The following is a 16,180-nucleotide window of genomic DNA, read 5'->3' on the forward strand; positions in this document are numbered from 1 at the left end:
GGAATTATTCTCTTGTGTGCTTACCTTTCTTTAATGTGCTTAATTTTAGTTTTTGAGTCTTTCTTCTATTCTTAAGTTTGTCTCATCAATCTCCACTTGAGTTTAACCTTTTTAATTGTGCCTTTTTAGTTTTTATTCCTTGGCCTCTTGTACTCTTGGTTTGGTTTATTCTTGGCTTAGGTGAGGAAAGCTTCTAAACACCACACATCCTCTTGGTGGATTGAGTGGAGGGGCTGTCCGAATTGGTGTCCAAGGTGCTTTGGAGGATCAAAAACCACTAAGAGAGCAAACACCAAGGGGAGGACTAACTTGGGTGTTCATTGTGAAGGAAAGCAAGTTAGAGACTTGAAGACTTGATTTTTTTTCTAAAATTGCTTTTTCTCTTGTGCAATTTTTGGCCACTTGTATTTTTGGCCTTTGTTTTCATTGATTTTGGTTTGTAATTGGCCTCTTTAAAGCAAGTAATTTTTAGGGTAATTCGAGTAGTGCTTGCGGGAGTGGCTTGAATACCACCAAGGTCACTTCAAGCTCCCACCTTAGGGAATCCGACTAGCACATGCTTTAGTTGCTTTCTTGGCATGCTTTAGTGCTTTGGTAGTATAATTGTTTAGGTCTTTTACTTTAATTGTTTTCGTTTTAGAAGGCTTCAATTTGCCTAATAGGGGGCCGTGCACACACACACCTAACTTTAGTGCAAAAAAATTGTTTTGTAAGAAAAGTGTGAAAGGGCTTAGTGATTCCTACTTGATAAGGCTTGGTTTTTAAGTGATTCCTTGTAATCCACCTCCCTTTGATAGTTCACTTTGTACACTTAGGCCTTTTCCTACTTATCTTGCACCTTGAAAATCTTTTGTGAAAACCTTTTTATCATTCATTCTTTGTGAAAACTTTTTTTTCAACCTTTTTGAAAACAACTTTGTGAAAACCTTTTTTTATCAAAGATGAGTGATCATTCTAGTGTACATGGTCATAAATCTTGTAATTCTAGGTCTAGTGTTAGAGATGAGATTAGAGAGTTAAAAGAGTACATAAAAAAAAAAAAGAAGAGGAACACATAAAAAGAGAGGAAGAAATTAGAAAAAGGGAAAAAGAAAATGCTAGGAATAAGGAGCAAATAAAACAATTACTTGCAAAATTAGTTGAGGGGAGAGAAACTAGTGGATCCAAACCTAGGATTGTTCCAACTAGATCTCAAATAGGCAAAGAATTTAGAGTCCCTAGGAGCATGCATGAGGAAGAAAATACAACAAGAGAGGTAGAACTTAGAAGAAAAGAAAAAGAAAAGTAAATAGAAAAGAAAGAAAAAATAAAGAAAAGTATAGAAAAAGTTCAAGAGTGGTTAGAAAATGAAAAACAACAACCAACACTCTTAGAGAAGAGTAAGGAGGATAATATTTTTTCCAAAGGGCTTATGCTTGAAGAGAGTCACTTTCCCATTAAAAATGATTTAAAAAAGACTTTCTTCATTCATCAAGACCTTAACTCTTTCTCTCACGTTGCCACTAGTCATGAAGTGGAGATTCAAAAACAAATCCTTTTTAAAGAAAAAGAATCTCAACTTAAAGATTTAGTGAAGAAGAAGTGGACTTCACTTAGTCTCACTTCTTGTGCTACTTCCTTGGTGGTGCCCAAGGAAGATAAGCCTTCTTTCTTTAAGACTCTTTCTACTTTACTTGTCCTCATAAAGCACCCAACTTTCGATTTGTATGATTTGTTGGATACATCTCATGGTGTCCTATTTTCTATTTTTGATCTTGAGGGAAGTTCAAACTTATTTGAACTTAACTTGGTTACTTCCCTACAAGACAAACTTAGATTATATGAGTTTTCTAGACTCCTCTTAACACCTTTTTCTCATATGTATCTAACAAATAATATAATACAAAGTTGTTTAGGTAATTGTTTAGTTAAGTTTTCTTTATTTTCTAGTACATACCTAGGTCACTACATTGGGTACCTCGAACAAGATATTTTAGTTTTTAGGACTAATGCATTAGTGCGCTATAATTTTAGTCTTTTTACCTTTTTAGGTTTTGGTTATACATCTAGACTTCACCATAGGGAGGATCCTATCTTTCGTATTAGAGAGTCTAGTCCTTTTAATTTAGACAATATTTTTAGCATTTTTAGTAGAACTCCTCTTAGGATACACTTTCCATTTCTATCATATACTATTACCTCTAATGCTTATTTTTATGTTTTTGTTGGTCATGATGCCCACCATGAGGAACCTCTTGATTTGAGGTCAAATCCTTTTCAAGAGGGAGGGAATGATGAAATAACACTAAGACCAAGAAGTCCAAGAGGTGATGTATTGAAGGAAGCAAAAGGAATGGGTTAGTGTTGAAAACCCATAGGAGGAGTGAGGCCACTTTTGGACCTTAGCTCCTAAGCTTTTATTAGCATATCATTTATTTTTATTTCTATTTTTGCCCTTGTCTTTGATTTTCCATTTTTACCCTTGTATTTTGGGGTATCTTAGACATAGTATCTATTTTACTAGTATTTCCAATTTTACCCTTGTATTTTGGGGTATTTTAGTCATAGGATTTATTTTCTTTTGTATTTCCCATTTTACCCTTGTATTATGGGGTGCTTTAGATCATAGGATTTTATTTTTGGGCTAAGGTATTTGATTAGGGTGGGAACAAAACCTAGACATATTTTTTGTGGCTCTTGGACCTATTTTTGGTGTTAGAAAGGCTTAGGCCCAAGTGGAGGGCAAAGGTTGCATGGTCTTATCATGCACCTAGATGTAGCCTAACTAATCCCAAAGATTCCATCCTTGGCCACCAAGTTGCATCTAGGGTTCATTTTCATTTCATTTGGTGTGCATTTGGCTTGTGAATTTCGTCCATGCACTCTCCAAATGCAACCCTAGATGTCTCCCACTCCTATAAATACCCTAGCTATGCATCATGTAAATACTTTGGAATATATGCATTTTGAGTGAGCCTTTGTGCCTCAAAATCCTTCCTTAGTCTCCTAGGGTCCTCATGCCCAACCTCCTCTCCTCTCTACCCTAAAGAGAGTTTGAGTTTCCCTTGAGTGGCCTCCACCAACCCTTGGTGGAGAGAGCTAGCCAAGAGCACCAAAAACACCTTCCACCTTCCCACCTCCATTTTCGTCCACCTTCACCTCCACCCTTCAATATTGTTTTTCCACACCCTTGAGGAACATCCAGCCATCATCCTTCTTCCTAGACCGTGGAGAAAGAGGGAGCTCCTCCTTGGAAGCCAAAGAACACACCATGGAAGGAAGGAGCCCATCACTCTTCCTCGGGGAGCTCAGGATTGAGGTAAGAAGTTAGAAATCTTGGATTTTTATGATTTGTGGGTTGTTGATTGACTTAAGAACTCAAAATTGGTGTGAATTCTGAAAATTTGAGTCGGGGAAAAGGAATTTGAAGTTGTTTGCATGTGAAAGCTAAAACCTTATTGTTCTTGATGATCTCTTTGAAATATTGATGTATGCATGTTGTATTTCTTGGGGTTTTGGGTTGTATGAACAAATTGAGTAGAGATTATGAAGGTATATCATGTTTAGGGGTAAAATTGATGGATTATAAGTGAAAAACAAAGGTGAGAAGTCATGAAAGTGCAGAAAGCTTTGCACTCAACACTAGAGTGCTGAAACAATGTTGCAATTGTGAGAGAAAACAAGGAGGCCGAGATCTAGCACTGTAACTCCAGGTTGGGAACTACAGTCTTGGGAGGAACTGATCTGACAAAGATCCAGCGCTACAACTCCAAGTTAGGCACTACGGCCCCAAGAGAAAATGAAACTGGCAAAAAGTCAGAGTTGGAGTGCTGAATTGAGTGTTGCAGCACCGAGGGTAGATGACTGAATTTGGTCTTGGGGTCTTCATGAAAGGAGGTCTAGAACTCCATTTATGCAAGGGTCAAGCTTTCAACATTTAAGTAAATGGTTTTGGTTTTGAACATTTTTAACATGATAGATGAGGGAATTAGAACTTGAGTTCTTCATGAAAGTTGTAGAAAATCTTCTTGACTTTCATATGAGATAAGGATGAGCATAATAGGAGTAATAGAACTCCCTATGGGTTGTTTCATATGAAAGTTGTCAATGTAGGATAAGTGATTTTGATATGCTGCATGTTGACACATGTTGTATGATATGTAAATTTGGTGAACATGAATAGAATGCTTGTGTTTATTGCATATTTTGTTATAGAATGATGATAATAAGCATTGGTATGCGTCTCTTGGAGTAGGTTTTGAGATGTGTTGATTCTCCTCCAAATCCTTAGTTAGTGGTTGAGTAAAGTAGGAGGTCGAGGGTTACAACCCTTAACCAAGTACCTGGAAAAGTTGTGTGGTTCCTTGAGGATAATTAGTGGACGAATTTCATATGTGACTTGGTAATGCATGCCAAGGTCGTGGTAAACTTATACCCAGTTGTATTACTTTTGACAGTGGAACCAAACTTTTCTAGTGTAAGTGATGAGACCTGAGAAACCAAAGAAGGTATTGGTATCCCATTTTGTTATGATCAAGCCGACGTTTCGAGCGTGAAAATGATTGGATTGATTCGATAGGGTGGAAATCACTTAGACTACTCATATTGTTAGGAGATTTCCGTAGCTAAATGCATGACAACGCATTGATTGATGTGTTTGTATATGATGTATGTTGAGGTGTGCTCATGGGCATTTTGATGTCTTTTGGAACATGAGTGGGTGAGGTACATGCTTGCTTGGGATGTGATTAGCATTCATGTATGATATCTGGTGTGTTGTTGTATATTATAGACTTGTTTTCTATATGTACATATTTTTTAACTCTAGCTTACCCTTTCTATTTCCATGGTGGTTTGGACTGCAATGATCATACGTTGTATGTGAGCAGATCAGGATTAGGCTTGAAGAGTTGATGCAAGCAAGTGTTGTGACCTTTTGATGGCGATACTACTAATGTGTCTTGTATTGTGCTTGACCGATACTAGGACGTAGGATTATTTTGGGATGATTGTATACACACACATATATATATCCTGTTTATATTAGTTTTGTTGTTTTATTTATATACTCATGTTATATATATATATATATATATATATAGATGTATGTATGTTTGTATGGTATATTTTTTATATTAATCTTGTATGTTCTAATAACTTAGTTTCAGTTACTAATAATAATGATTTCACACAATGTAACGACTATGACAGATCATTACAAAGAGCAAAGGACCAACAATGTCAATCAATTATCAATTCAATTATTATGTACCATGCGCTACTATTAATAGAAAGAAGAAGAAAAAACAAAATTCAACCCAACACCACTTACATACTTTTCCACTATAGCTAACTAGTAGCTATATCTTTATGAATGCAACTCGTGGACGAAAGATGGATGATTTCAACCACCGCAAGGTGAAATGCATGTCCTTATTACCAACAAATCCAAGCCGCAAATCCCCCTCCCACTCTATATCTTATCCCAATGCCCAAGACACTAAATAACTTTTTCATCTTTAAATTAAAATAATCCGAACCAATTAAAAATAATAATTATCTTTGTTTTAGATTAAATTCCAGATAAACTAAACTAAATAAACTCAATTAAAATATTTTTAGCAATTAAGGTCAAATACGTAAATATCCAAACATCATACAAAATTACAAAATTATTTAGTTAGTTGTTAATTTAAATTGATATCTTCTACGCAATTGAATATTCTGACTTGATGCAACTTTCTGATATTTATTCATAGGGTTGTCTAACCATGTGTTAGAACGTCAAATTTCAATTATTAAGTGTATACATATTGCAAATTACGGGATGTTACATTAAGCACATTACCTGCAAATCGGATAAATGTGTTCCTAATTCATTTTCACCCAAATTTATAATACTTTATGAAACATAATTTTCAATATTTTTATCGATTAATTTTTTTAATTAAACACTAGTAAAGGACATTTTGTCGTGAATATTTATTGATTGAATACCCCACTGAACGACACTGTTGAATAATGTATTGACACCAACACAAAGAGGCCAAGTTCCATGCATGTTTGAAACTCCTGAAACAGATTATAAATAAGGGAATTATTACATTACCTTTATAAATTAGGATGCTTGGTACAGAGAATTTTTTAAATTAATAAAAATGTTGTAAAATGTAAGTTTTTTTTTTCTTTTCTCTTTCATTTTTTTCTTTCATACTAAGTGATATATTTTTAACAAACAAATAATCTAAGTAATTAATTTATTATTTTTTTCATAAAATATTTGGTCTAAATGTTTCTAATTATTTTGTAGAAATAAAAATAATTTTAAGAAAAATACAACAAGATTTTATTTGCTAAAATTGAGAGAAATTTTGTAAATTTTTTATTTAATATACTCCTTATAATTTATACGCAAGTATAAAAACTTTTAGTTTATCATAGCTCATAATATATTAAAAATATTCTTATTAAATTCAAATATTTCATATATATATATATATATATATAGAATTTTAAAAAATATATATTAAAATAAAAAATATAAACGTGTTAACAATATAAAGAATTCTAAATCAAATGTTGAAATATTTAAAAAGAAACAAAAACAATTTCAAAGCCCTTTAAATATGTAAGGGTACAGTAGAGAAATTTCTCTATAAATAAAGCATGCTTGCCCGGAGTTGATCTCACTCATAAACGAAGTTGATAAATCGTATTCCAAATCTGTCCATTTTTTTATTCCTAAATTAATGGAGTCTCCTTCATCCTCCCTTATCGAAAAGATTAAGGGGAAGTTATTCTCCTCAAATGTTGATCCTTACACTTTTATATGTCCTTCAGCTTATGATACTGCATGGTTAGCAATGATACCTGATTCCCACAATACCCAACCCATGTTCAAAAATTGCTTGGAATGGCTTCTTAACAACCAAAATCAAGAAGGGTTTTGGGGTGAGTGTGATGCCTTTGGCAAACCTACATTAGAAACGCTTCCAGCAACTCTGGTTTCAATAGTAGCACTCAGAAAGTGGAACACCGGTGCATTAATGATCGACAGAGGTTCTATATATACTTACATGCTTTTCATATTGTTTCATATTATTAATTAGTAACTCATTAATCTTTTTTTACATATATATATATATTTATCTTAGGTTTGGTCTTCATTAAAACAAATATTGAGAAGCTGCTAAATGATATCGATAACTATTACCCACGTTGGTTTAGTATTGTTTTTCCTGCCATAGTTCAGCTTTCACAGAGTGCTGGTTTAGAAATTGTGTTTTCTGATGCACTGACCAGGACAGTGTCAAGTATCTTTAGCCATCAACAAAATCTTCTCCACAAGTACTCATCGAATCTTCCCTTCAAAATATTTTAATTTGTTCATTAGTTTTTCTTTGACTATTATTCTTGGCTTCATGACTAAGATATTTTTTTGCTGAATTTGAATGAATAGTGAGGAACTTGTGGGGAAGAATTGCTTCCCACCACTGTTATCATATCTTGAATCTTTGCCAGCTTCATATAGAGTAAGTGAAGAAGATATATGTAGCAATCTGAGTAGTGATGGTTCACTGTTCCAATCACCATCTGCTACTGCAAAAGCATTCATGGCTACTGGGAAGATTGAGTGTCTGACCTATTTACAGTCTCTGATTCAAAGATGCCCTAACGGAGGTTTGGACCTAGTTTTAATTTCTCTCTTAAGAACCAAATTAAACAAATTAATTACAAACTGTTATGATTAAGTTCAGATACCTTATAAACAGATCTAAACACTTAATTTGTTGTCTTTAATTAATTACTTATTATTTTGCTTCCTTTGTTTGTTTTTCGTTTGAAAAATCTTTTGACATTGCTACAGTTCCACAAACATATCCCATGGATGAGGACCTTATAAAGCTTTGCATTGTAAACCATTTACAAAGGCTAGGGTTGGCTGAGCACTTTGATGAAGAGATTGAAGAAATTTTGGCCACAGTCTACAGGTAAAGGCCGTATTTAGGAGACAACGTGGTCTATATGTATTGGCAAAAGAAAACAACACAATTTCTAGAGATTGTAAATGTTGGGAAAAAGAAAAACATTTACATACCATTGTTATATGATTAATTTATAAAATTGATACAATATATCATTACTACAATACACAATAACACTAAATTTATGCATTCAGGAGATAAATAAATATTTTTAAAATTGTCCAAACTAATAGTTTTATCCGTACACGGTATATTTATTATAAATTCATAATGTTTACACCTAAATGATTTGAATTTATATTTGGTTATAATTGATTAATGTATGCTTTAATTTTTGTTAAAAATTTTAATGTATCAATCATTATGAAAGGGTTTTAGGGCATCTTCAATGGAAGCAACTCATTTGAATTGTTTTATGTATTGAAAAATGAAAAAAATAGTTCCTAGTGTGTCATGTCAGCATTTAGCAACTCAAATACAAATTTACTCCATTAATAAAAAACTTTAAGAAATTCAACTTTTAGATTTTTTTTTCTAATAATTTATGAATCAAATTTAAATTTTTATTAAAAAGGATAATTGCACTACAATGAAAGAAAATAAATTACGAGAAAAAAATACACAATAAGTAGATATTAAAAATAAAATAAAACAATAGTAAATACATAAACATTATACGAAATTAATTTTCATCATTATTATTTTCGAAACGTTCCCAAATATGTTAAATAAGATCTGCTTGAAGAAACAACTCTCTCTCTTCTTCAAGCAACTTATGTTGTCACATCAGAGTTCTCCAATGGCAAGAAATCGGGATTTGAGTTGTTTCATAAGACAAGCAACTCTCATTGGAATTAGGTGAGAAAAATAAAAGACTGACGTAAATTTAATATAATTAAGATATACTGTTTTAAAGATGATTAAGTATAACAAACATTTTGTTCTTTAAGAAAATAAAAAAATATTAGAATTTTCATTTTTATTATATTTTTTTATTTTATATATATATATATTAATAAAAATACAATAAACAAAAAATAAAATAAATTGCTAGTCATTTATGAATACAACTAAAAAAAAGAATCAAATAAGATAAAACCTTCCAAAATCCTTCTTTTAATCTATTGTCGAGATTAAAAAATTCATTAAAATATAATATATAATATTTATTTACTAAATATTAAATAAATAATTTTTAAGAATGTTATTGGAATCAATTAGAAATTTATCTATATCTATCTCTATAAATAGATATAAATATCCTAAATGAATAGAAGTGATCATATACATTTTAATTGCTCATTATTGTTGAATAATCTACAGTAATTAAGCCAATCTGCTATATATCTTGAGTTTCACCCGACATATATACAGGAACTATGTGGAGCAAGAATCATGGGTGAAATCCACCAATATGTTTGCAGCTCAACTTCACAAAGACTCTTTGGCATTTCAGCTCCTAAGGATGCATGGAAATAATGTATCACCATCATGTATGACCTCCTTTCAAATTAACTAAATTTTACACACACACATAACTTATAGAATTAAGCTAGTTATTTTTTACAAATAAGCATGCCTATTGAAATTTGTTTACTCTGTTACAAGAAAGGATCTTCTTAATGAACATGATTCCCCAAAATTTCTCTTCACAATAAATATAACATTAACTTTATGCACGTACTTATCCTCTCACACACACATATGGCTACTACACATATATCGACATTATGTTTTATCAGATTGGAATGGAGTTTAAGAACTTTAAAAATAATATTATATTTTTTTATTAAAATAACAAATAGATTAATTATTGTTAGACAAGTATTACACTATTTTTTTATATATTAATTATTTTTAAAGGAAACAATTTTAGTTATTAATTCACATTTTTTTCTGAAAATTTGATAATCATTAATATTAACATTTTTGTTATTCTCTTCAAAGAAAAAAAACTAACATTTTTTTCCTTAATATTTGTAAGGTGTGCTTGAACGGATAACTGTTGACATCATTATATTTCCTAATCAGTAAAAAAAGAAAATTTAATCATGAAGAAAACTACCTGAGAAGAACTTGTTCGTTGCTAAGTTGAGCCCAATATTTTACTAAAAAAAATATACTCATTAAAGTTCAAATGCAATATGCAGTGAGCTTTCGTTGGTTTCTAGAAGATGAAGAAATTAGAACACATGTTGAAAAGGAGCCAGAACATTTTTCAACTACAATGCTTTTAATGTACAGAGCCTCAAACCTGATTTTCTGTGGGGAAAATGAACTTGAGGATGTCAAATCTTTCGCGAGGGATCTGCTTCAGAAAAGCTTGCTAACTAAAAAAAACCGTAAGGGGAGATTCTCCCAATTCCAACAAATGGTATGGTGGACCTTCCTATACTTTTCAGTCTTTTATAAAAGAGACATTTCATGCCTTTTAATTAATTTAAGAGTGATTGTGAATAATTATTTAAAAGAGATTTTCTTTTCTTAAAAGTATAGTAGTCCACTGAAAGTAGAGATCAAAAAACGATATTAAGGTGTAATTTTTTGTACCAAGTCAACTTTTTTAAAAGTAAAACGATATATATTTTCAGTTACAATTTATATCCAAGTTAAATATCAAATTTTAATAGTTAATTAAAGAATACATGGAACTATTTATGCTAATAACTTTAGTATTTTCAGTTTAATTATAAGTGATTTTTTTTATTAGAAAGTACACAGAAATGATTACAAAGGATTTTCTTTTCATTAGCATTAGAATTTTTTTTGTTTTGGTGGCAAAAATTTTCTTACGTATAAAATTAATGTTTGTGTGTGGTACTGCTGTATTAACTGGAAATGAATTTTTTAATTAAATTATTTAGCGTGCATATAATTTTTAGAGGTGAATTACATTCTCTAGGAAATCTTTATATCAATCAAATTTAATTTATTTTTAAAATTACACTATTTTCTCTAATAGAATAAAATTTATTATATATATATTCAAGTCGATTTGAATGCAAATTAATGAATAATAATTCAAAATGAAGTTCTCAATATTAATTTATTCTTATATATAAATTTTAATATCATTCAGATATTAAATTGTCGATTTTGACACTTTAGATTTTGGAATGAAGTCTTTTTAAAAAATTATTATTGATTTTACAACTTCATTAATTCGGAAATTTTATTTCATTATTTAAAATCACATAAATAATAATAATAATAATAATAGTAATAAGGGTATAAAACTAGCTGGCACTTGTCATTGAAAAGTAATAGAGTGTGAAAAGTTTTTTTTTTTTACTTCTTAACACTTTCACTAACCAACGTGCATGAAAACAATTTCACATCATTGGAGTTCCATATAAAACATTAATTAATCTTTATGCGAAAATAGTTCCAACTAATTAAAACGTTTATCCTTCAACTTGTCATAGGTTCAACGTGAATTGAATATTCCATTGCTGGCCCAAATGGATCATTTGGACCAGAGGATGTGGATAGAAGAAAATGAAGCCAATAATTTCCTATGGAAAGGAAAGACCTCACATATTAGGTATATTTTCATAACATTTTTGTTTTGGAAATTAAGTTGCCTTGTCTTGAACACCAACGTTGATTGACAAATCTCTGGTGTAGGATTTCACACTTTTACATCGTTGATCTCTTAGAACTTGCCATGCAAAATTACGAGTTTAAGCAATCAATTTTCAGAAGAGAATTAGAAGAAATGTTGAGGTTTGATTTATTCGAAATTTTTGGTGAACAAATACATTTTATTTTGGATTAATATATCTCTGACTCGTGTGTATCTGATTTTTGATATTGCAACAGGTGGGCCCAAAGTTATGGTCTAAGGAATATGGGATTTGGAAGAGAGAAGACAACATATTGTTACTATGCTATAGCTGCTGCCACTACCTCTTTTCCTCAAGACAGTTACATACGAACGCTTGTGGCAAAGAGTGCTACAATGGTCATAGTTGCGGATGATTTCTTTGACACAAAAGGGTCTCTCAGTGAGTTAAAAGATTTCACCAATGCAATTAGAAGGTGTAAATATTATTACCATTTGCCCCTCTTTTTTAACTTGTACTTCATCTCAACCATAAATAGAAATATGAGATGAAGAGGGTTCAAGGAAAATATAACTAACACTAACATAACAAATTGTGGTCATACAATCATAAAACTCAAAATAGAAATAGAAGAGTATCAGAAAATTATTTTATAATTTATTGATAAAAAATACAATAAATAGTGTGTAAATGTTCCATATATGGAGCTAACTAAAACTAACAATTAACTCAAACAAACTAATAACAACTGACCAATTATTCTAATAAACTAACAATTATTAACAATAATATTACACTTAAACTTATAAGGTAACCCTTATATTCTTTATCCTTTTCCTTATATAATATTCTTTTTGCTGGTAAAAATTATATAAAATTATTTTACGACATGTATTTTTTTAACCTAATATAGCTCCTTTCGCTCTATGTATGACAGATGGGATTCTGAAGGCTTAAGTAGCCACGGAAAAGTCATATTTGATGCTCTTGATAATCTCGTGGACGAAGCTGCTGAAAAATATCTCGAACAAGGGGGGATTCATGATATAAAGAATAGTCTACAAGATATAGTAAGCTTTCTAAATTCAAGTGGTTTAATTGGTATATATACTTAACCAATCATTAATTAATAAATAATAATTAACATGGGAGTGTTGCTTTTGTGAAGTGGTATGAAACTATCCTTTCGTGGCTAAAGGAAGCAATGTGGAGCAAAGAAGGAAAGGTACCATCATTGGATGAGTACTTGAAGAATGGAGAGATCTCCATTGCAGCACACACCATTATTCTTCCAGCTTCATGGTTTCTAGATCCTGACTTGTCATACGAGAATCTCAGGCCACCTCAATATGAAACCATCACTAAACTACTAATGCTTATATGTCGTCTATTAAATGATATACAGGGTTACAAGGTAGTTAAATAATTAATATAAAAAAAAACTAGTTAATTAGTTGCTATTAAAAATAAAAATCCTCTCATGAGTTTGATTTCGTGTTGTATAACAGAGGGAAATTGAAGAGGGAAAGTGGAATTTTCTTGAGCTCAACTTGAGGAAGAACCCAAATTTTGGGATAGAGGATTCAATTGGTTTGGGGAGAGAGATAATTGAGAAAAAGACGAAAGAGTTCCTTCAACATGTTATAGTTGAAGGTGAAAGTGATTTAGCCAAGCCATGCAAGTTGCTGCATCTGACATGCTTGAAAATTTTTCAGATGCTCTACCACTCTTGTAATGCGTTTGACTCTAATACCCAACTGCTGGAGGATATTAATAAAGCATTTTATCTTCCTCTAAGTGGAAGAAACATTAAGTCCCTCTAAGATTCTATCTATGCATTTAATATCAACAAGAACGATGCAAGAATGCAGTAAGTACTCGGGCTTTATCTAAATCTCAAAGCTCGATGTATACATAACATGTTAATTAGCTATTGTAATAAAATCACACTTGACACTACTATGTCATTGGTGCTTTTTCCCCTAGTATTAGGGGTATTTTTTTTTATTCATAGTATTATTAGGGGTATCTTCCTGTTCAACTATTTTATCCGACTAAAATAATAAAATAAAATGTTATTAAGGAATTCGCTTTCTTTTCCATTTTCCATTTTTCATTATCTTGGAAGATTATCCTAGATAGGTTTTCAATAAGTAGTATTGTCTCAAGAGAAATATCTCGTCTGTTTTGTTTGATCTTTAAAAAATACAGTCGCCAACATTTAACACCGGTGACATACCCTTATTAGTAAATGTTCTCCTTTATATCCTTATTAGTAAATGTGTTTTGGATGGCATTTTATATTTGGCACGTTATCCATAATAATATTGTATTTTAGGATATTCCTTCTAATTTATTGGATTTGTTTGATACACATTAAGGTTAAGAATAAGAAAAACATTGCACCACAAATGTTCAAGGTATTAAACATCTTTTAATTATGTACAATATTTGGTGAATAATGAACAATACAAATAAAATAATATTAAATTTATTATAATATTATTTTTAATCTTAATTATCATAATAACTTATTGTTATCTTAATGAAAACGATGGTGGGGAGAATTGTGACGATGATAATAACATTGGTGATGGTAAATGACAACAACAATGGTGGTAGGTTGCAGTAATAATACTAGTCAACTATAATAATGGTAGGCATAGTGGTATTGGATAGCGATAGTAAGGTGTTGTGTTTATAATGTACTTAGAGACAAATGTAATTTATTGTAGTACTAATGAGAAAAAGCTAGATATCAAACTCAAAGGACTAGGTTCAAGTAATTACCAATATAATCATAATTTTCAACAATTTGAAGGGATATAAATTTGTTTTGAGAGAAGATAGAAAATAACAATTAAAACAAAAAAAAAATAGAAGGAACAAGATTCAAAAGATAGAAAATAACAATTAAAACAAAAAATAGAAGGAACAAGATTCAAAGATTAAACCCTTGATTGTGACTTACTAATCTCGATAGAATAATAAAATATTGTCGCCAATTTATTTATGAAATTATTGACAACCCATTGGTCCTAAGAAGCCAATAGTCTTTATTTTAGGATTCCTAAATTGATTGTAAGATTATTCGTAAAACAAATTAAGCATAAAAACACATAAACAAATAAATAAATTAATTCAATTGGGAATTAAGAAAACAACTTCATCATGCAAGTTTCCATAATTCAATTATTTTAAAGTTCTATTAATCAAAAGAGTTTGTTCATGCACTTTCAATTAACTACAATAAAAATTAAAAACACTAAAATAATATGACAATTGACAAAAAAAATTCATTAAATTCATCACCATTCACGAGAAATAATTACATTATAATCTTAGAATAGGAGAAAAAGAGAAAATATAAAACTAAAACTAAAAATTGAATGATTTTAATGTGTTTAAGACATCCTATCTATATTCAAAATTTAGGATGAACTTTTAAGCACGATAGTGCATCTCATTAAGCATAGTCATGCTCAATAACTTGGGTGTGTTTCATTAAAACAGGAAACATGGACATGCTTGTGGGCAAATACAGTCGTGCTTCATCAGTGGTGTGAACATGCTTTGTTATTTAGGGATGCTATAAAGAAAGCATGGTCGTGCATGTTGGGTGTGCTTCTCTTGAAGCACCATCATACATCACACAAGTGCTATCGTGCATGTGTTCATCCTTTAGATTTTCTCTATCTTATCCCTTAATTCCCTTGGTTTCATTTTTGTATTTCTATTTGTTGCACACTTAATAAAATAAATAAAATATTGTCAAAAACTTAACATTAAATTAAGACAAAATAACAATAAATAGCAGATTATTATGCAACATTAGAACAGTTTAACACAAGAGATAGGGTGGTGTTGGTACAACACTATAGTAGTGAGTGTTTAATGACCACTAGGGTTAGCTTAGTGGTTAGGTGAGGAGGGGTTGGAGATAGTTAGAAACATGAGGACTTAAATTCAATCTTCATTGCGACCATCTTTGTAATTTTTCTTATCTTTAACAAAAAAAAAAATAGTAGTGAATGTTTTTGTACTTTCACTATAACATTTTACTTCTTTAGCAACATTTATTTATTTATATTTATTAAAATGTTACTATAAATTGAATAAATATGTTATTTTGCAATTTTTTTAAAAAAATGTTACTATAAATAAAGTAACATTTTTTTTTATCTCAATATTATTTTTCTAATTATTTTCAAAACTAAAGTATCATATTAAGTAGAAAAATGTCACATAAAGAATACACTTCTCCAATATCTAATTGTTTCAAAATCAAAGTCTTATATCAAGTAAATGAATGACACATAAAGAGTATATATAATTATAGAGTTATCCTTAAGATAAATAAATTTTGATATTTGAAATAGATTTTATGATGACTAAATAAAAATGTTTTTAATCTTAAAGAACTAGTAGGAGGTTAGGAGTTATAAAGTATAATTGATAGCAACATCTATATTAAAACTAATTATTGTTTTATAAAGTTAACTAAAACTTAACAACATTATTAAATATTATAAAATATCACTTTGATAATATTTAAAAAAATGTTACCTAATTATGTAAAAATATTATTAAAAGCCGTTAGTAATATAGATTATATATACAACATTTAATAATATGTTATAAAAATAAATT

At 30.4% G+C, this 16,180-nt stretch overlaps 1 protein-coding gene across 1 annotated transcript; it reads left to right on the forward strand.

Annotated features, from left to right (window-relative positions):
• Positions 1 to 6,660: 6,660 nt before the first annotated feature.
• LOC109805237 ((E,E)-geranyllinalool synthase) lies at positions 6,661 to 13,616 on the forward strand. Its single transcript, XM_020367252.3, has 12 exons — positions 6,661 to 7,038; positions 7,134 to 7,326; positions 7,439 to 7,659; positions 7,847 to 7,970; positions 9,339 to 9,457; positions 10,115 to 10,338; positions 11,390 to 11,508; positions 11,592 to 11,690; positions 11,787 to 12,005; positions 12,468 to 12,600; positions 12,699 to 12,944; positions 13,039 to 13,616. Exons 1-12 carry the CDS (start codon positions 6,729 to 6,731, stop codon positions 13,351 to 13,353), a joined length of 2,322 nt encoding a protein of 773 aa, XP_020222841.1. The 5' UTR covers positions 6,661 to 6,728; the 3' UTR covers positions 13,354 to 13,616.
• The last annotated feature ends 2,564 nt before the right edge of the window (positions 13,617 to 16,180 follow it).

The sequence above is a fragment of the Cajanus cajan genome, chromosome 2 (assembly GCF_000230855.2).
Source record: "Cajanus cajan strain Asha chromosome 2, NIPB_CcT2T_4, whole genome shotgun sequence".
Lineage (NCBI taxonomy): Eukaryota > Viridiplantae > Streptophyta > Magnoliopsida > Fabales > Fabaceae > Cajanus > Cajanus cajan.

Bases quoted from the DNA above. Each gene is read 5' to 3' on its own strand.
- LOC109805237 (XM_020367252.3), top strand. From the start codon at position 6,729: ATGGAGTCTCCTTCATCCTCCCTTATCGAAAAGATTAAGGGGAAGTTA. The intron at 7,971-9,338 runs GTAAAGGCCGTA...ACATATATACAG, and splicing joins ATTTTGGCCACAGTCTACAG to GAACTATGTGGAGCAAGAAT. The intron at 12,945-13,038 runs GTAGTTAAATAA...GTTGTATAACAG, and splicing joins ATGATATACAGGGTTACAAG to AGGGAAATTGAAGAGGGAAA.